The sequence below is a fragment of the Macrobrachium rosenbergii genome, chromosome 54, assembly GCF_040412425.1.
Source record: "Macrobrachium rosenbergii isolate ZJJX-2024 chromosome 54, ASM4041242v1, whole genome shotgun sequence".
NCBI lineage: Eukaryota > Metazoa > Arthropoda > Malacostraca > Decapoda > Palaemonidae > Macrobrachium > Macrobrachium rosenbergii.
In genome coordinates, this window is record NC_089794.1 from 42,297,823 (window position 1) to 42,319,124 (window position 21,302).

Here is a 21,302-nt window from a genome sequence, read left to right on the forward strand (position 1 = left end):
CATCCCTTGGTACAAAACCGAACACTAGAAGAACTAGAATCTGACATCTCAATTAGGAAAAAAAAAAAAGCTAAGCAAAACTAACAATTCACTAATTAAAAAAAGCCACACAAAATCTGAATACACCACCAATACTGGAACAAATCCAAGAATGACAAAAGGTACTGCCCAAAAACCACCGATGTTGATCAGGAGCCGGCAGAAAACGAATTGAAGTTACCTGCTGAGTTGTACCTGTCAGTCTCAGATAGTGGGCAGGACCTGGTCACCTATCCTAGCGAAGGTGGCGCCACCGTGAAATTTGAATTTTTGGTCTGCTGTGGTAGAAGCTAGTAGCTATGTAATTGCTTGGTAAGTCACTCATATAAAAATACATATTAATTAAAAATTTGTCATTTGTTCATATGCAGACCAAACCTGGGTCTTAACGTAAGGATAAACTCACTTTTGGTGGGGAAAAGAAAGTCTTGAACACACTGGAGGTTCGGCACACCTAGTCTCACTTCCTGGATAAGTGAAAGCAAAGGAAGGAGACGCAAGCCTCTGACTTGTCAGCTAAAAGGATATCAAAAGGTCAGCCTACTGGGCTAATATACAATGCGAAGGTTCACCGCATATGTGGAAGTTAAAGATCATTGTTAGATAAAAGTATATCAGTCAGACTACTGGGCCAATATACAATGTGAGTTCACTGCATATGTGGAAGTTAAAGATCTATCCTGTTCAGATAACAAACCATTAGGGCCACCAAACTTTTTTTTTTTTTTTTCACATCATTCCTCTCTCTCTCCTTGCTAGAGAGAGGAAGGACTTGCTACTGAAAGGTTATATTTGTGTAGAATACAATATACTCAAACAGCAAGGCTACTCACTCACCTGTATCTAACCAGTTCCAGCATATGATGGATCAATCTTCTCACTGCCCACTGGTAGAAAAGAAAGGGGAATGGGAAAAGGAAAAAGACCAGTCATCTCAATCATTCTCACTTTCATACCATCATCTTGGGTAAGATACACTGTCCAGCTAGGGGCACTGGATGAGCTACACAACTTGTTGAGCAGCCACCACCAGACCAAGAGAAAAGCCCAAGGACCTGTGGGCAACATCCCTTAGATAGAAGGATGTGAAGGTGGTTTGATGAAGCAGAGTACCAGCCTTCAAAACCCTCTGAACAGACATGTTCTTTTTGAATGCCAAGGAGGGGACTAATCCCCTAACATCATGTGCTCTTGCATGCACTGTGTCAGCACTTGAGGCTGAAGAAGCACTGTGGGCATATCTAGTTACTTCATGTAGCCAAAAGATAGTAGTCTTGGACAAATCTTTCTTATTCCAGCCTGTGCTCATAGAAAGTCTTCAACACCCCTGCCTGAGATGACGAGTCCTTTGTAGATAACCACGCTTTTTAGATAGTTACGCGCCCGATGGGACAAAATAGTAATTTACCCAGATCGTTGTCAACAAAATCCCCAAGGGAAGGGACAGAAAAGGATGCAAATCTGTCATCATAAACCGAGTGATTTTGAGTCTTAGCCACAAATTCCAGGACAAATTCAAAGGCTACTGACCCCCAACCCCTTGTATATTTAACATCAAAAGACAGACCATGGAGTTTGTTCACTCTCTTCGATGAAGCTAAAGCCAGTAAGAATACTGTTTTGAGAGTCAAGTCTATCCAAAGACCGTCGCAAAGGTTCATATGCAGCGCAAGTGAGACTACAGTATTTAGTACCATAGCCAGGTCCCAGGTAGGAGGTTTAAGTTCACTAGGAGAACAATTCTGTTCAAAGCTTATGAGCAGCATGGAGATTTCCAAGAGGAGGACAGGTCCACATTTTTAAAGCGCAGAACCAGACCCAAGGCAGACCTGTAGCCTTTGATGGCAGAAACAGAAAAATGTTTTTCTGTCTGTAGAAAAACAATAAAATCAGCTATCTGTTGAACAGAAGTTCCGACTGGATAGAAACCCTGTTGACAACACCAATCACAGTAGACAGCCTATTTTCCCTGGTACACGACTGAGGAAGACCTTCTGAGATAGCCAGACATCTCTGCCATTGTTCTGAGAGAAAAACCTCTTGCTTGCAGCAGATACTGGATAGTCTCCAGCCGTAAAGAGATGGGGACTCTACTGACTGATAATATCTCTCAACGTCAAGTTGGCAGAGGAGGTTGTACCATGCAGGAATTTCCCTCGGAACCGCTGACAGTAGAGTTAGCATGTCTGGGAACCATTCTGCATGAAGCCAGCAAGGAGCTACCCAGGTCATCCTGAGATTCTGAGAAATCATCACTACGCTAAGACATGGCAGATCAGGCAAAAGGGAGGGAAGGCATAGACTTCAAGATTATCCCATGGATGTTGCAGGGCATCCTCTGCCACTAAAAGGAATCCAGAACTACCCAACAATAGACCTCTAGTTTCCTGTTTAATCTTATTGTGAACAGGTCTATCACTGGTCTCCCCAACAGATGAGACAGCCTGTCCACTATCTTCTGATGCGGAGACCACTGCATCCCTGGGACCTGGCCCCAACAAATTAGTTTGTTAGCCACTACATTCCTCTTGCCTGGAATATACCTGGCTGTGAGGTCTACCGAGTGAACGATTGCCCACTGGTGCAAAAGTACCGTCAGTGAGTGAAGTTGGCGTGACACTAGCCACCCTTGTTCGTTTACATAAGCCACCACTGCAGTGTTGTCTGACATCAGAACTACAGAGTGCCCTGCCACTCTTTCCCAAAACTCCTGAAGTGCTACGAAAGCTACCTTCAATTCCAGCACGTTTATGCAATTGCTTGTTCTGACACCATACTCCCGAAGTCAGGAGATCGTCTAGATGAGCTCCCCAACCATTGTATGAGGCATCCAAGTACAGGAGAAGCTGGGGAGGGGGTGCGAATGAAGAGGCACTCTGACAGTCAAGTTTTAAGTCGTTCAGCCACCACAGTAGGTCTTTTCTCACCTTGGCGACATAGGGACTTGAAACAGAGGGGAATCCCTTGCAAGGGACCAAAATTCTTTCAACCTCCATTGAAGGGGTCGAAGATGTACATGGCCATGGGGAACAAGTTTCTCCAGAGAGGTCAAGAGACCCAGAACTGCTTGCCGCTGCTGTGCTGGTTGCTTTTGCTCGGACAGGAAGGAGCAAACTACCATCCTGAACTTCTCGATCCTTTTGTCCAATGGAAATATTCTTGACAAAGCTGTCTATGATCATTCCCAGGTAAAGACTCTTTTGACTGGGATGATGATTCGACTTTTCCAAATTTATCACGATGCCTAATCCGTGCCAAAATTGGAGAAGACGATCTTTGTCTTAAATTAGCTTTCCCTGAGAACTTGACAAGGCCAGCCAGTCATCGACTTCTTCCACCGCCCCTTTTTCCATCATCTTCCTCACTTCCTCTTGAAGAGTTAGACACCTCAGAGAGCCCTGAGCATGCATCAGATGAAGGAGAGGTAGATCAGACAGTGGAGGAGCAAAGTCGAAAGGTAGTAGATATCCTACTCGAAGAACGTCTACTACCCATGGCTCTGCTCTGAAACTTTGCCAAGTAGCCCAATGACTTGCCATTATTATTATTAAAGTAGTTTAACCAGACCACTGAGCTGACTTTCAGCTCTCATAGGGCTGGCCCGAAGGATTTGATTAAAATACTAGGTCTAGGCCTGAAGTCAAGCGCTAGGACCCAATAGATCATCCAATACTAAGATGAATGAATTAAAATGAAATTAAAAACTGCACATAGGCACATGCTCTCATACAATAAATACATTTACTCAGACTTCCTTACATACATACTAAAACGGTATATTAAAATTCAGAATATAAATTAAACAAAATTTTAAAAATTCTTTTTTGTAAAATTCAAATGTTAAAAGGATTTTCATATTTTTATTATTTACTTATTTTTATATTTTGTTAATTAAATTACAGTTTTTCAAGAACATCAAAATTGGAATGATTGAAAATGTGAAAGATTCTGACAAAATTTCTTTCACTGTCCTATTTCCAAAAGTAGACATTCGTTGTCGGTCATACTTTGGACATTCACGTAACACATGTCTGACCGTTATTAATACTCTGCATTCTGAGCACTTTCGGGAGCCGGGCCATGTGGGCTGCTCATTAAGTGCCCATGTGTCAGACAGTATGGCCTATTCTGAGGCGTGTTAAAATTACTTGTGCGTGTCTCTCTCTCTGATATGATGAACTCCATTTTTTAACATTAGGTTTTAATTCTTTCAGTTTATTACTTTCAGGTTCTTCATCCCATATATGTTGCCATTTATTTATGATACCCATTTTTATGTGAGTTACATAATCTGTAACAGGGATATTCACATTTGATCTTGTCATGTGAGTTGCTGCTTTAGCTGCTTTGTCTGCTTCTTCATTTCCTTTGATCCAACATATTTCTACATTTTTTCCATTATTATATAATTTATGGAGATATAATTTAATTTGTTGTACTATATTATTATTAGATTTGTAACTTTGAATAGCTTCTATAGCGCTTCTTGAATCACTGAAAATTACAAAATTATTGAATGATGATTCTTTAATTATTTTTATAGCTGATGCAATTCCACACAATTCTGCTGTAAATACAGAAGCATTATTGGGCAGGAGAACTGATAAATTTTGTCTTGGGACACTGCAGCATATCCTACTCCGTGTTCTGATTTAGATCCATCTGTATATATTGCATAATGTGGACCTTTTCGGTTTATATGCTCTATTGTATGCTGTCTATGGTGTTCTGTTGTATATGAGTTACTTTTGATAAATACTTGAGGTGTGTGCAAATTCTCGTTTTATTCATTGTCCAGGAGGAGGTGATTTTACTATTACAGGCACTTGTATATTTATATTCAGCGACTCAAACAATCTTTTAGCTCTAATTGGGAAAGGTGGTGGATGGTTGTTTATAAATACATCTCTTAATTCAAATAATTTTTTGGTTGGAGAATCACTAGTTTGAATTCTTAAAGCACTTTTCATTGTTACTAGCTCTCTATGGAGAGACAAAGGCAGTTCACCACATTCCACTTGTAGCGATGATTTTGGAGATGATCTAAAGGCTCCAGAGCACACTCTAAGGCCTTCATTGTGAACAGGGTCTAACATTTTCAGAACTTCGTCAGATGCCGAGCCATATACTTCACTTCCATAATCAATGATGGACAGAACTGTTGCCTTATACAGCACAGTAAGGGTATGTCTATTGGCTCCCCAAGTAGTGTTCGATAGTTTTCTAATTAGATTTAATGCTCTTTTACTTTTAGATTTTACATATGTAATGTGGGCTCTCCAGTTCAAGTGGGTATCAAATACTAATCCTAAAAATTTTGCTGTTTGGCCAATTGGTATACTATGGTTTTGATTTTTAAATCTATTTCTTCACCTTTTTCCACTTTTTGTTTTTATAAAACATGATTGCTTGAGTTTTATCTATGGAAAATTTAAAGCCTACAGATGAGGCCCATTCATCTATTTTTACTATGCTCTTATTAATGATTCGTTCTGCATGTTTTATTCGGGATGCTGAATAATATATGGCAAAATCATCCATGTATAGGTTACTTTTAATGCCAATAGGTAGATTTTTACTGATATCATTAATTGCTAAAGTAAACAGTGTTCCACTAAGGGCGCTTCCCTGTGGAACACCGTTTTCAATGGAAATGTTCTAGACAGATCATCATCAATTCTCACCTGAAAATTGCGGTTTGTCAAAAAGTTCTGTATAAACCTAGGTAAATGTCCACGGATGTTGTTGTTTTGTAAAGTTTTTAATATAGCATACCTCCATGTGGTATCGTATGCCTTTTCAATGTCAAAAAGACAGCTATAGTAATTTGTTTTAGTTCAAAACCTCTAAGTATATGGTCTTCTAAGTTACAGAGAGAATCCAATGTGGATCTGTTACACTGAGACCCAAACTGAGTGGGAGTTAAAATTTTATTTTCTCAAATGTGCCATGTTAGTCGAGCATTTACCATTTTCTCTAACAATTTGTATAAGCAGCTTGTTAAAGAAATTGGTCTGTAATTATTTATATTGCTTGGATCTTTTCCAGGTTTGGGGATAGGAATTATTATAGCTTTACGCCAATCATCTGGAAATAAGTTTCGAAGCCATAAATGATTATAAAACTCTAATAAGTATGACTTTGCCAAGGGTGCTAAGTGGCATATCATCTCAAAACAAATATTGTCACCTCCAGGAGGAGATTTATTGCTGTTCGAGAGAGCATATTCCATCTCTGACATACTAAATTTTCTATTATAATATATATCATCGTCAATTGTTTCAAAATTTATTGTTATTAATTCTATTTTATTTTTTTTTGTCTTGGAAGTGTTCATCTAAATTCTTATCACTACTTACATTTGCTAAATTTTCTCCCATTATATTACTTATTTCTTTTGGATCAAGTGTTCTTTTCCCATCTTTTAATATGGCATGTCTAGGTAGTTTGACATGGGTACCATTTATTTTCCTGAATTTTCCCATATTTTTGTATGGTAGTATTATTAGAGAGATCGGATAATATTTCCTCCATGAAATGATTCTTCCTTGAATTACTTCTTTTTAAATTTTGCAGATAATTTGTTGTATACAGGTTTTAATGTATTAATTTCTAGTAATAATACAGTCATTTTTGTAAAGTTCTTTCTAATATCGGTAATGTTTTATTCATTTTATTGAACTTTCTATTCAAATTATCTAATCGTCTCCCTATTGAGTGTTTCATATTTATTAATTCTGTTAACTCATCAGACCACCAGGGAACTTTGTGTTTTGTTGGATGGGGTTTTGACTTTGGTATTGCTTTATCAGCAGCATTTTTAATAAAATCAACAAGAAATTTATTAGTTTCATTATGATCTTTTAAATATTCAAACTGTGGGATATTTCTAGTGTGCATTTCATATCGCTCCCAATCTGCTTTATAGATGTTATAGTGAGGACATGTTTTGCAGGATTATTTTGCAGTAAGGAAATTAATATTGGGAAATGATCACTGGTGTGCAAGTCATCAACTGTATTCCAATCAATCTGTCAACTATGCTTGTTGTACATAAAGTTAAGTCTACTGAGGAAAATGTTCCATGTGTTTTTGAAAAATATGTGCTAATTTCGTCATCATTTATACAGCACATGTTGTTGGAATCCATGAACTCTTCTTTTACTACCTATTCTATTTGAGTTTGTACAATGACAGTCCCATATTGGGTTGTGGGCGTTAAAATCACCTACTATTAATGTAGGTTCCTTGGTATTGTTAAGTAAATCTTTAAGTTTATCAATATCATAACTTTTATTAGGTTGGTTATATAAGTTATAAATTATGTAATTATCATTTTTATTCGTATTTTAATACTTGATACTTGCAAGTCAGTAAAATTTACAGGTACTATGTCATAACATACTTTGTTATGTACATATATAGCAGTACCTAAATTTCCTTCTTCTTCTCTAGATGTAGATACTAAGGTATATTTACCTATTGTTGGTATTGTTTTGTTGACATGTTGTAAACATATTATCATTGGCTCATATTCCTTTAGTAATCGTTGTATTTCTCCCAAATGTAATCTGGTCTGTAGACCATTTACGTTCCATTGTATAATATTTTTGTCAATAGTTTGTTCCTCTACTATTTCTTTGATGTTCTGGGTATCTGTTTCTATTGGTTTTATTATTACTTTAGGAGACAAAGGCATTTTCTTATTATTTGGTTTATGTTCTTTCTTGGGGTCTCCCGCCTTTATTTTAATGGATGTATCTCTAATAATAGTTGTTTTTTGTTGGTCTTGGGTGGAGTTCTTTCTAAAGCTCTCTTTTTTTTTTTTTAGTTTCTAATTCATCAGAACTATCTTTTAATATTTCTATGGTGCTTGTATTGTCTTCTAGTGATTCTATTTCTCTTAAAATCTCGAATGAATTTGAGCAAAGATTTGTATACATTTCTTGATCCTTTGCTATATTGGTTTCTTCTTGCAAAGTGGTTATTTTTCTTTGAGACTGATCTACCAGGGTTTTGTTATTCTTATTTATTTCCACTTTTGTTTCTTTGTTTGATCTTATTGCTGCAGAAAAAGTTCGTTTCTTAGCGGGATCATGCATTCCTCTAACCTTTAATTCTAATTTGGCCTCTTTTATAGGCATTCCTGTCCTTTCCTGAAGTAACTTCAATTCAGTATTGTATATATAATATATACATTCCTTAGATCTTGCATGGTGATTTTGTCCACAGTTCACGCATTTTGGTTCACCACACCTCCACTGTGTGGCATGTTTGTCAGATCCACAGTATGCGCATACAGATGTATTATGGCAATTTTTTCTTGTATGTCCATACATACTACAGTTTTGGCACTGTAGTGGTTTAGGGACATACGGTCTCAGTTCTCTGCTTTGGCCTAAGATTTTTATTTTTAAGGGTAATTCATGGCCTTCAAATTTTATCTTTGCTATTCTTAGTATTTTTCATTACTCCGTCTACTAGCTATGTTGTAAATTTATGAGTCTTGAATATTGTTGTACCTTTTTTTAAGGGAATCTAGCAATATATTCTTTTCTATCAGTTCATCATTATCAGGAAGTACTATGGTACCCTGGACACTGTTCAAATTGTCATGTTTTTAATATGTACTTTAACATTATCAATATTTTTATATTTAAGTAATTTTCCGATTGATTTCTTGTAGTGGTTTCTATCAACCACATCTGTTCTTTACTTGTCTGAATGACATTTCAGTAGTTGAATGTCGATTCAATAAGAAGTTTTCTAATTTCAATGGTGATATTTTTTTCTACCCAAAAAGTAACTTCTTACCCAAAAAGTAACTTACTTGACCAATCTGCTTGATTTTCCCGAATGACAATCTTTTCAGGGGAGCGTAACTTTTTCTAAGTACCAAGTTGACATGAACAGTGTCACGGAGCACCGCTCTCCCGTAGTTCTTCAGATGGCCGAAGTGCGGCGCTTCTCTCAACCCATAGTTTCTAAGGCTGCCGGTGCACGTCGCCCCAACCCGATCGCGGGAAATTTAATTCCGTTCAATCGTATCTCAGGCAGACCCAGGTCATGTCCTAGGGCTTACAGATCAAATACTTCGAACCAATCACAAAGTGTTCTATCGATATGATTCATAGGCCTAGGCCAACACCAGAATCACGCGTTCTTTCTTTCTCGAACCGGCGTGATGGAAAGTCACGACTTGATTTTGTTTCCAAAGGTCAACACCGTGGAAGATTTCAATTCCTACACGGACTTCTACATTGGCACAGTCCTCGAGTTCCTACGGAACACCGGGGAATTCACGTTTTGGGCCTTTTTAGATTTAGTTAAGCCCGTCTATCCGCTCAAGAGCCACCCGACATCCCCTTCTCTGATTTACTTTCCCAACCATCTACAATAAGACCCGGACAGAGTAATTCCCACTCACCTGTTCGGCAGCCAGCAGTTGCAAAGAAGCCCAGGACAGTAGGACCTACGAAGCCGATACTGTTACCTACATGGTCGGACAGCTGTGACTTTGAATAAGGTAAGCAGAGCATTTACCTGCCTTTTTACATTTATTTTGTTGCTAGGTTGGGCAGTGTTTTGGAACTGACCCTAGTGTGCAGTTTGTCATTTTTTGTAACCTGCAGCTACACTGAATACAGATACCTCTTGCCAGAGCATACAAGCTTGCCAAGAACCTTTAAAAATGCGGATAAGGAGCGCAGCGCCGTTCCACCACCCCGAACTGAGAACAGATATGTTAAAAAAATCACCGTTACAAAATTAACGCCCGCTCTAATGTAGGTAGGGAGGTAGGGAATAGCCTAATCAATGTTTCTTATGTAGGCTACAGGTAGCCTAGGCTAGCGATTTCCATCTGCCCTAATGTAGGTAGGGAAAAGCCTAACCATGGTTCTTATAGACTGCAAGTACCCTAGCGTAGCAGTTTCCGTAGGTGCATCAGGGCCTACTATAAGGAGAGTGGCGGGACAACATTTTGTGTGCAGAGCACCGGGTCAGCCTCATACATGTAGTGTAGCGGGTCAGCCTCATATATGTAGTGTAGCGGGTCAGCCTTATGTAAGTAGTTTAGTGGGTCAGCATCATGTATGTACTTTAGCGGGTCAGGCTTACAGTTGTAGCCTAGCGGGACAACCTTTTGTATGCAGACTACCGGGCCAGAAGCTAGTGAATTTTGTACATTACGGCCAGCAGGAAACCCGACTTTTGCTTTTGTAGTTTAGCGGGTCAGCCTTACGTTTGTAGCCTAGCAGGACAACCTTTTGCGTGCAGACTGCCGGGTCAAAAACTAGCGAATTTTGTACGTTACGGCCAGAAGGAAACCCGACTTTTGCTTCGGTAGTTTAGCGGGTCAGCCTTACGGTTGTAGCCTAGCGGGAAAACCTTTTGTATGCAAACTAGCGGGTCAGAAACTAGCGATTTTTGTACGTTACAGCCAGCAGGAAACCTGACTTTTGCTTCTCCCCACCCAAAACCCCGGTTCCCAACAGGGTCCCCCTTACCGTTTATTAGTTTTTCTGTTGCTTTTCCTTTGGGCAACACCAACAAAAGCACGCTTTTCATAACCATCATGAAGCACAGAGGGAGCAAATTTTTTCGCAGCGTTTTCTATAGCAATTGGTCAATGTCCAGAACAACTCTCTGCGGTGAGATATAAGAAAATAGGTCACACTATAATTTTCACAATATAAAATAATAAAACTTTGTCTCTGAACACTTTTTGAGGAGATTCACCATATCCGAGATATTAATGATTATCTAATCGGCATCCTCGAAAAATTTTCTAAGTCGTTTGTTTACATCCAGTACCACTTCGTGTAACTTGATCTTACTGGAGTTAGTTCGAAAATGAGGTTTTTACTGTAATGTTTCTCAGAAAGAGTGTAATGTTTCTCAGAAAAACTAGGAGGGATGAACTTACAGTTTCGTATGCTGTGGGTTTCGTCTGCCGATATCCTGGCCGAGACCCACCACCAGGTGGCAGTGGGTACCGGCTAGAGAATCGGGACAACGGATACAAAAGATGGCGGACGCAACCGGACCTTGAAACCGACCTAACCGAACCTAGGGCGGCGTGCCCTTACCTGGCGGGGGATTGCCCCTGGAAACCAGCGACTTAGGTCGCCACGAAACTTACGAAACCGACCTAACCCAACATAGGGCAACGTGCCCTTACCTGGCCGGGGGCTTTGCCGGACCCCAGAAAAACCGTGAAAATAGTAAATATATAACTTTTTTGTTAGCACGTACCTCATTGAAGTCGGGATCGGCGACATTAGACCGCATTTTGGCGGGTGTTGAAAAGGCTTTATTTAAGGGATATGCGTTTAATTAATTCGAGGAAGCTTTAAAGGGGCAAGGGACGACGCTGCCTTTCGTCACACTTGCCACAAGTCCCGCTGAAATCGTCAAGTAGGCCACTTTTCATTAGGTAAACCAGCAATGAACGCTCTTAATGACACAAAACGCCTAAATCCATAAGGGTCACTAGATTCTTAGCCCCAAATTCCACGTGGGTCGGATAAACCGGGAAGACACCAAAAAAATGTAGCCATGTTAGCAACTCTTGAACCCGGGAGAGACTGAGGAAGGTCGCGGGGCATTTTGGTCGTTGGTCGTCAGCTGTTTGGGTGGAACTACTTACCTTGGCGGAGGGATCTCGGCACCGTTAGAATGAGTTAGGCGGCCCAGCATCTCTGAAACTGTAATCTACCCAAAACTAGTTCCCCATCGAATGATTTTCGATTTTTGACTTTAAAGTTAGACAATACCTGTCCCCAACCCCCTCCATAGCTAGTATGGCAAAATTGTGGGTGTTTCCTCATCATAAGAAGTGGTCTAAAACGCTTTAAATATGAAAAATATTACATTTTACTTTTAATTTTGGTACTTTATGCATGAGGAGTTCTTCTGGACATTCACCTAGCAATTTTTTGGCGCCAAAAGTGGGGTCTCTGTTTAATCGGAAATGTGTCATTACTTCATAATTTAGGAGAAAACTGTTGTGTAGAGGGAGCACAAGTCTCACTGACACTGATGGGGTGCGTTCGAATGCATCTTTTGGAAGTGTCCAAACAGCAGACGAATGTCGCAGTGTCTCACGCTCCAAGCGTTTACCCTATATATATCGCCTATGAATTGTAACTGACAGCCTATAACCTAGGCTATTTGAATATAAAAAATGCTTTCATTTGGGTTACCAAATATTGAATTTAACATTCAACATCAGCAATCTAACAAAGCCTACTGCCTCTGCTGTGCACTGAGTTGGCAAACATAACATACCCTAAGGGAAAGGTTTACCACTTCTCTTTGCTTCATTTCAATATATCCCAAGGTAATTTCTTGCTGACAATTTTCAAAGGGAATTTCTAATGTAGATCCACTGCCAGTTCATCTCCCATTGGCAATTTTCCGCAGTGCTTTAACAGCAACCCTAAGTCTAACCTAGGGTAGGCTAGTAGCCTAATTTGAGATAGGCCTCCTGTAAACACGTAAGAACAGGATCATATTGAAAGGTTAAAAAGAAGTATTTCAACATTACTTACCTCCGCCATAAACGCCGCCACTCATTGTTTCCTAAATATTGTTTTGTCGTGTAGCAGGTTACTTTTAAGAAGCCGGGACGCTGGTAATGGGCACTCGGCGATTCGATGCTGACACATGTAAACAAAGGAAGGTTTACCAAGCTTACAAAATGTAACCCAATAAAAGTAGAAATAGTAATGTCTCTCTCTCTCTCTCTCTCTCTCTCTCTCTCTCTCTCTCTCTCTCTCTCTCTCTCTCTCAATAAGATAGTTTTTAACAAGATATACATATCTAAAGGGAATTTTATGGTATTATTTTACTTATGGACATTAATTGCTTTCAACATAAAATATAGGTTTTTCTGTTGTATTATGATGTGATTTGAATGATTTTGAGGTTTATTTCCATCATTTGCGATGGAAATAAACCTCAAAATCATTCAAATCATCATCATAATACAACAGAAAAACCTTTATTTTATGTTGAAAGCAATTAATGCCCATAAGTAAAATAATACCAATTTTATTAAAGCTCGCAATTCTCACCACTTCGATTTATCAATTTCAGACTTATTTTGATTCTTAATGATGACATATCACATAAATAAAATTTTCCGAGAGTATTTAGACTTGCTAAGAACTGGATATTGAAATAAAATCAATGTTAGAAATAAAATTTCAGATGCTGAAAAAGTGGAAAACTCGAACAAATCATGATAACAATGGTAATGTAACGGTAAAAAGGTTCCATAGTGGTTTTAGTGATAAAGGCATGGCTAACAGTTTTAAGGAAGTGAGGCTATCATAGTTTAATATACAGAGTATAAATAATCATGGTGTTACTAACTGGGACTACTGGAAAGGCCCAGAAAAAGAACAATGCAAGTGTTCCAGAGCTAATATTTAAATCTGTTGGGGTACAATACTAGTCATTCCTTATTGATATAAAGTTGAAAGTTATATAAATACAAGTGTTTCTCTGTGCAAGTTTCCTACATCTGAGATAGCACTTATTATTTAACCAGTTTGGAAAGGTGCAATTGACTATCAAAATCGAGTTCATGCAAACCTGTCTGGAATTTACCAGTCATGTCCAAAATGCTTGAATATGAGATTCCTGGATAATTATGCTTCTGGATGAGTAAACAATTTACCAGAGAGTCAGCCAGCTTATAAACAATTATATTCTATCAAGACCACTGTATGCTCTGTTGTAAATGATCTATTAGAAATGACGGATGAGGGAAAATTGGTACCGTTGCTTTACTTGATCTTAGTGTGACTTCTGATGTGCATGAACTACACAAGTTGTGAATGACTGACGAAACAGATTGTTGATGGAGCCTCAGAGTATTTGGATGACTCCTTGCATGACCGAAAGTACTGTGTACGAACTGGATATTCATAGACTCTTATCAAACGTTCAATCGTATTTTGTATATGTACGACTGCATTATCATGTGTACTACAGAGACATGGTGGTAACGTTCAGGCTATTTGTAGATAATATCTCATTTTACTTCTCCATTAACGGCACGAAGAATACAAACAAGAAACCGAAAATTGTTCTTCCCATTGTTAAGGATAGCTGGCATTTTAAGCAATTTGCACTACATTTTAAGAGCTAAATTTATGTTAGTGGGGAAAGAAAATAAGGGTTGTTAAGGAATTGTGACATTCGGGTAAATACTGGTAGTAATGTAACCGAGATTAATAATAAAACCCGCAAGCTATTACACATCATCATAGAAATATTACGCGTGTTCAAAAGAATCTTGATGAGTGGTTGTGTCATTATAAGAGTAGACTAATGCAATTTTATTATAATCTACCTAGGATAAAACTTAGAAAACTGCAAAATGTATTAAACAGAGCGGCAAAATTAATAAAGGATGTCAAACCTCAGGATAGGATTACCCTTTTATTTTTTTAGCTGCAATGGTTAGAATAATGTTTAAAATACTTGTTTTGAATCTTAAAAACTAAAAAGACTGGATGTCCTGAGTATGTAAGTGTTTTGCTATGCATAAGACAGCCAACGAATGGCGCCAGCACATGAACAGCTACAGCTTTTAGTTAACTGAGCACTTGGAATGTCAGTTTTAGTTTTCAAATCTGCAGTCCTAAATTGTACCACTTGATATCAAGAGAATGACAATATCAAACCTTTTAAGAAAAACCTAAAAACTTTCTTAATTTCTGAATATTATGTGAGCGTGGATCTGATAATTCTTGTAGAGTATACCGTATGATTCTTCGAACGACCGTCTCTGCTTAAATGTGCTTGCGAGTCACACAGAATGCCTTCGATGGAGTGGGACCAGTTGAGGAAACTACTGCAAATAACAAAATAAGTAAGTCAGAGTATAGTCAACAGAAAAAATCCTAACTAGAACGTCTGATAACTGCATCAGACTTCCAGCAGACAGCAAAGCTATTTCTAAAACCTGAGGTTTTGAACATTATAAAATATTCACCAGTGCACAAGAAGAAGCCTACGAATATGCAGTTTTTATGTATCTAGTAACTGTTGCAATGTGTACTTAAGATTCTTTGTATTCCAGGGCTGTAAATCCCGCCCCCGGCCATCCCTCACCCCGAGAAATGGAAATAAGCAGGACAAAAGTTTAAGAGAACTTAATGAACTACATTCTGGGGAACACCTAGATTAAAATGCTGTAAAGAATCAAATGAGATTATATATTTACCCCAGTTCCACACATTACAAGATGCAGATCATGCCAGAAATACACAAAAAACCAAGAATATGAATAAAATAACATACATACTAAGGAGAGTAACTTGGATTACGAAAACATTATGGCAAATAACCATATCGATATAATTAGTTCTTACAAAAACCAGGCTCAGTAATGAAATGGGAAATGGCTAAACAAATGGAATGATAATAACTGAACATGAATTTTATGACATATCAAGGGTATGAACAACTGGTGAAGGTGAAAGGACAGAATACATTCTGCTAGAAGAACGGGAAAAAGTGAAGGCAAATGAAAGAATTATACAATTTTGTAAAATCGGCAAAAACAAGAAAATACAACACCAAGCACAAATGAAATCCTTTTATTAGCGAAACAGAAGGCTATGCAAGTACATTAGGTGATGAAATAAGATAATCTGATGTGTGAAGAATAACGTGTGGATAAATGACAGTGACAAATTACAACAGAGGCCTGAAAAATTTCATAAGCATCTGGAATGATCACAGCCTGATAAACTACGAAAATAAACCAATGTAAAGATATGAACGTTTATCAGACTTGGTCATGAGTGACAGTAATTCAGTAATTAGATAATGATTGTCAACTAATCTCATTATGAAATAACATGACATAAATCATAGATAAGCCGAGAGTGCATATTAAAAAAAATATCTTAGAATTACTTTCAAAATATTCGAAACAGTTTGCTACACCATTAATGCAAACTTTATCAAATTTGTTACTGCAAGAGAAGCGTAAACTTTTTTCTTTTTTTATAAAGATTTCACGTTGGCGTTTGCCGCAACTACACTGGATACCATCCAGTTTTGTGGGATAACCGAAATTAAAGACAACCCATAATTGTTTTAGGATGCAGTATGGAAAGCAAGGAAGAAAAGATGGCAAGCCAACTGGAGAAAAAGGAAACTTCCTATACATATATATATATATATATATATATATATATATATATATATATATATATATATATATATATATATATATATATATATATATATATATATATATATATATATGTTATATTTAATGGACTCTTTAAAGAGATGAAGTGACAAACTTAAGATGAATGAGAAACAATACTAAATAAAGCGTGAAGATACTCAAATTACGAACAGACACGAAAAGGATCTGTTTGTATATAGTTTCATCAAGAAAAACATACATACACCCCAACCCTCGCTCCCTAAACTAAAGTGAAAATAATGACTTGTAACTTTGCACATTTTTAATGAAGATATAAAATATAAAAAAAAATTATGGGTGTTTTGAACAGAGCAGAATTGACGATATCTTTCTCTTTGTACTAGGCCTACTACAGAAAAACAAAATTTCAAAAGCACTGAATTTGAAGAAGCCCAACGAAGAATGAAAAATAAAAACACTTCGTGATATTGACCATTTCCCATCGCGGACATTACAACACTGGAAAATCTCCGTGTGCCACGCTGTGCCATAAAATGATGAATAAGATCAATCTCGCAACCCAGACAATGAGAAAGTCAAATGTAAAACAAACTTACAATTTGAAGAAAATTAACAATCTTCCGTGTCGCATCCTCAACCTCTAATTTGCTATTTTTCTTGAAAATACTGAACCAATCGTGCAGCATCAGCGCGTTGAACAATTTTAAAGGAGTAATATTTTACCGTAAAAATATTCAGATTCTATATAAGTTACTTCACTGTTACAGTTTTGCGCTCTGTGATTAATGATATCGTGAAAAAATATAATAAATTTATACAATATATGTACACACACACACACACACACACACACACACATATATATATATATATATATATATATATATATATATATATATATATATATATATATATATATATATATATATATATATATATATATATATATATATACACACACACATAAGGGCCGGAGCTGAGGCTCGAAGTATACATCACGAAGGAAGTAATAGGGAAAGGCATCCTCATCATCTACAGTTTATTTCCAATGCCGACGTTTCGCGACGAATTCCAAGTCGCATTTTCAACGCTATAAAATATAATTTGCGAACATCAATAACAAATTAATGCAATGGCAACAGCTCTTTATGTAGTAAAAATATTTAAAACAAAAACCCTCATTCCAAGACAAGTCAATAATAAGTAAAAGGAGTTCACTAAAATCTTAAAACAACCTACCTATATGAAAGAAAGAACAAGACTAACATATAAATAAATAAAAACAGAGTGAGGAAAACCAGTTGCCCAAACTAGGCTATAAACAATTTAACTGAAGACGATTGAGTATTTAACGACGGTACAGTCTTCTTGATAATTATGGATTCTAGGATGAAGTCGTTGTTGTTCTGCACTTGGCCTAAGATGGAAAAATCCTTACTGATGAAGATGCAATTTTTAATCATTTTAGTAGAACATTTTTTAAACATCTTTTAGAGCTGGCCGTGCTGGACACGACCTTTGTCTTAAATGGCATTTTGTATAAACAAACTGAAGGGATGGCCATGGGATCACCACTTGGTCCAATTTTTGCTAACATTTTCATGTGCTCCCTGGAGGAGCGCATAATAGAAGAATGTCCCATTAGGTTCCGCCCTCTATTTTATCCAAGATACGTTCACGACACGTTCTCCCTATTTCGTCATGAATGTCATGCAGAGTCCTTTCTGGGGTTCGTCAACCGGTAACATCCAAACATAAGGTTTACTAAGAAGGAGGCAAATAACAAACTTCCCTTCCTTGATCTTATTATTTCCAGAGGTGACTCAGGTTTTTACACAGGTGTGTATAGAAAAAATACATTTACTGGTTTGGGAATGAATTTTTATAGTTCGTGTTTCTTTAATTTTAAACTAAACTCTATTTTAACCCTCCTCCATAGGGCTTATACCCACTCGTCAAACTGGATGAGCTTCCACGACGAGATATCCTTTTTAGTGAAATATCTCAGTAATGACTGTTTTCCTTCACAACTTTTTTTCAGATCCCTAAACAAACTGCTAATGCAGAAAATAACTCAAGCAACACCTGAATCGACTGTGCCGAAACTGAAGATGTATGCAAGTTTCCCTTTCGTGCATGATGATACTTTTTAGGAGAAAATGCATAGCCATTATTCAAAAGAGTTTTCCAGCTTTAACACTAGAACGGCCATGGTATCATTTTTGATACCATTCTGACTTTGCCGTTACATGATATGTACACAATAAATGTTACACCTATTAAACTATGTGACTTTTATTAATGTCATGAACATTACCTTTCACCAAAATTTCAGAGGGAAACACTTAATAGTTTTAGAGATATAAGCAGCGCTACTCGGCAGGCCGTGGTATCATTTCTGTACCCGCCGTCTATACTCGGCGCGCACTCACAGTGAAGGCTGACAGGTTGTAACAGGTTTGTACATCATTTGCTAAGCGAAATATTACTGAAGGTAATAATATCAGCGCTTTGAATTTATTTATTGATAGTTATATTATTGATCACATTGTGAAGTGCACTGAAACTGAAGCAAGACTGAAGCTCAACACTCAAGATTGGAAGACAAGTAAAGAAGAGATATATCAACTAATTGGAATTATGTATGCAGAGGTTTGCTTGCCAAAGGACAACCAGTTGATCAAATATGGTAAAAAAAAAGTGGGGCATAAAATATTTCTCAGATACTATGTCTCGCAACAGATATAAAGAACTATTGAGGTTTATTAGATTTGATATTAGATCGACAAGATCTGAAAGGTTGACTTCTGATAAGTTTGCATTATTCTCAACCGTTTGGAATAGATTCATTGAAAATTGCAAAGCAAATTATATGCCAAATGCAAATATCACAATAGATGAACAGCTTTTTCCAACTAAAGCTAGATGCCCATTTACTCAATACATGGCAAATAAACCAGACAAATTTGGCGTTAAATTTTGGCTGGCTGTTGATTCTTCATCCAAGTATTTAGTAAATGGGTTTCCTTATTTGGAAAAGATGCTCATCGACCATCAAATCAGTCTCTATCGGAGTTCGTTGTTCTTCAGCTGATGGATCCTTTCCTTGGAAAAGGGCGTAATGTGACTACAGACAACTTTTTTTCACCTCGGTCAAATTAGCAGAACAACTCGAGAAAAAGAAAACAAGTATAATAGGCACAATGAATCGCATACGGAGAGAAATCCCTCCAGAAATAAAAACATGTAAAGCACCATTGCACTCAACTAAAATACTGAAAAATAACAATATGACACTTACAGTCTATCAAGGAAAAACAAACAAGAATGTTCTGCTTCTAAGCACAGTTCACAAAAATGTGTCAGTATCTGAAGAAGGTAAAAAAAATTCCCGATTCTGTAAAATATTACAATGAAACCAAATATGGTGTTGACATCATTGACCAAATGGCAAGATTATACTCCACGAAAGTATCGTCCGTCGCTGGCCTCTGCAAATGTTCTACAACGTCCTTGATCTTGCTGGAATAAATGCACACATCGTATATAAGGAGGTAACTGGCAAAAAGGTGTCTCGACGTGAATTTATTTTACACCTGGTTGAAGAGCTGCAGATGAAAGACACTGCTGAAGAGCGGGTAATTCATGAAGACACCAGTAATGCTGCATCTTCTTCACCTAAAACCAAGCGGCAATGGTGCAAAATAAACTGCACTCGGCAAAACCGCAGATTGACAAACAAAATATGTGCTAATTGCAAACGTTTTGTGTACGTCATGCACTGCAACAATTAGAACTGAAATAATTTGCAAGAAATGTTAAAATGTGTATAACATTATAATAAACATTAGGTTTTTTCCAAAACATTACAATATTGCTATAACAGGTAGCTATTACAATTACACATACTTTTTTTATTAAAACTTATTTCTTTCTTAGTCAAATAACAATGTTCCACTTCGTAGATTTTTTGTAATGAACTACAAACTTGTTTCATTTTTTTGTCAGTGCATATTTATATAGTTAAAAAATAATAAAGAACGCTGTATATTTTATTATTATTTTCCTTTGTTAATTATAAATGTATAAACTTTGATTAAACATTACATATAAACAAATTTGTGCTAGCATTTATGTTGAAACACTGATCGATCATAATTGCATAACAATATGCAGCAATACTGAAGTAAGATGGTGGGTTCATTTTTGATACCAGCGGCCCGTGAAGGAGGGTAGTATGCTCCGGCCGTTCTAGTGTTAAATCTAAAAATCATCCCGAAAAATCCCTTAATAATAGGGTCTCTGTTCAGAGTCAAAGACCAGCTCAGTGCTCTGCTTTCGTCCAGCGTTGTTTACAAGTATACTTGCCCGGGATGTGATCACAGGATATACGTGGGATGCACGAGGAGGCTGTTGAAGGTTCGCATAGATTCCCACAGGGGCATAAGTCATAGAACAGGTAGCAGGTTATCTAATCCTGAGCAATCAAATATACGTAATCATTCTAAATTATGTAAAACTTATATTGACAGCAAGGATTTTTCCATCTTAGGCCAAGTGCAGAGCAACAACGACTTAACCATCCTAGAATCCATAATTATCAAGAAGACTGTACCGTCGTTAAATAGGCTACTCAATCGTCTTCAGTTAAATTGTTTATAGCCTGGTTTGGGAAACTGGTTTTCCTCTCTGTTTTTATTTAATTATGTTAGTCTTGCTCTTTCTTTCATATAGGTAGGTTGTTTTAAGATTTTAGTGAACTCCTTTTACTTATTATTGACTTGTCTTGAAATGAGGGGTTTTGTTTCAAATAGTTTTACTACATAAAGAGCTGTTGCCATTGCATTAATTTGTTAATGGTGTTCGCAAATTATATTTTATAGCGTTGAAAATGCGACTTGGAATTCGTCGCGAAACGTCGGCATTGGAAATAAACTGTAGATGATGAGGATGCCTTTCCCTTTTACTTCCTTCGTGATACATATATGTATATGTATATGTATATATATATATATATATATATATATATATATATATATATATATATATATATATATATATA

General features: G+C 37.1%; 1 protein-coding gene across 3 annotated transcripts in view; it reads right to left on the reverse strand.

Moving 5' to 3' along the window:
- The window catches only part of Bap55 (Brahma associated protein 55kD), a 201,894-nt gene that overhangs the window by 60,900 nt on the left and 119,692 nt on the right, over positions 1 to 21,302 (reverse strand). The window contains exons 1-2 of one of the 3 annotated variants that reach the window (XM_067098091.1): positions 14,818 to 14,900; positions 12,594 to 12,701 (exon numbers count right to left, since the gene is read on the reverse strand). The exons of 1 other annotated variant lie outside the window; for it this stretch is intronic. In XM_067098091.1, coding sequence (XP_066954192.1) covers positions 12,594 to 12,618 — 25 coding nt within the window. In that variant the 5' untranslated portion in view covers positions 12,619 to 12,701; positions 14,818 to 14,900. Of the gene's footprint in view, positions 1 to 12,593; positions 12,702 to 14,817; positions 14,901 to 21,302 lie in introns of those variants that run through there. One more of the 3 variants, XM_067098089.1, reaches the window with a different exon arrangement.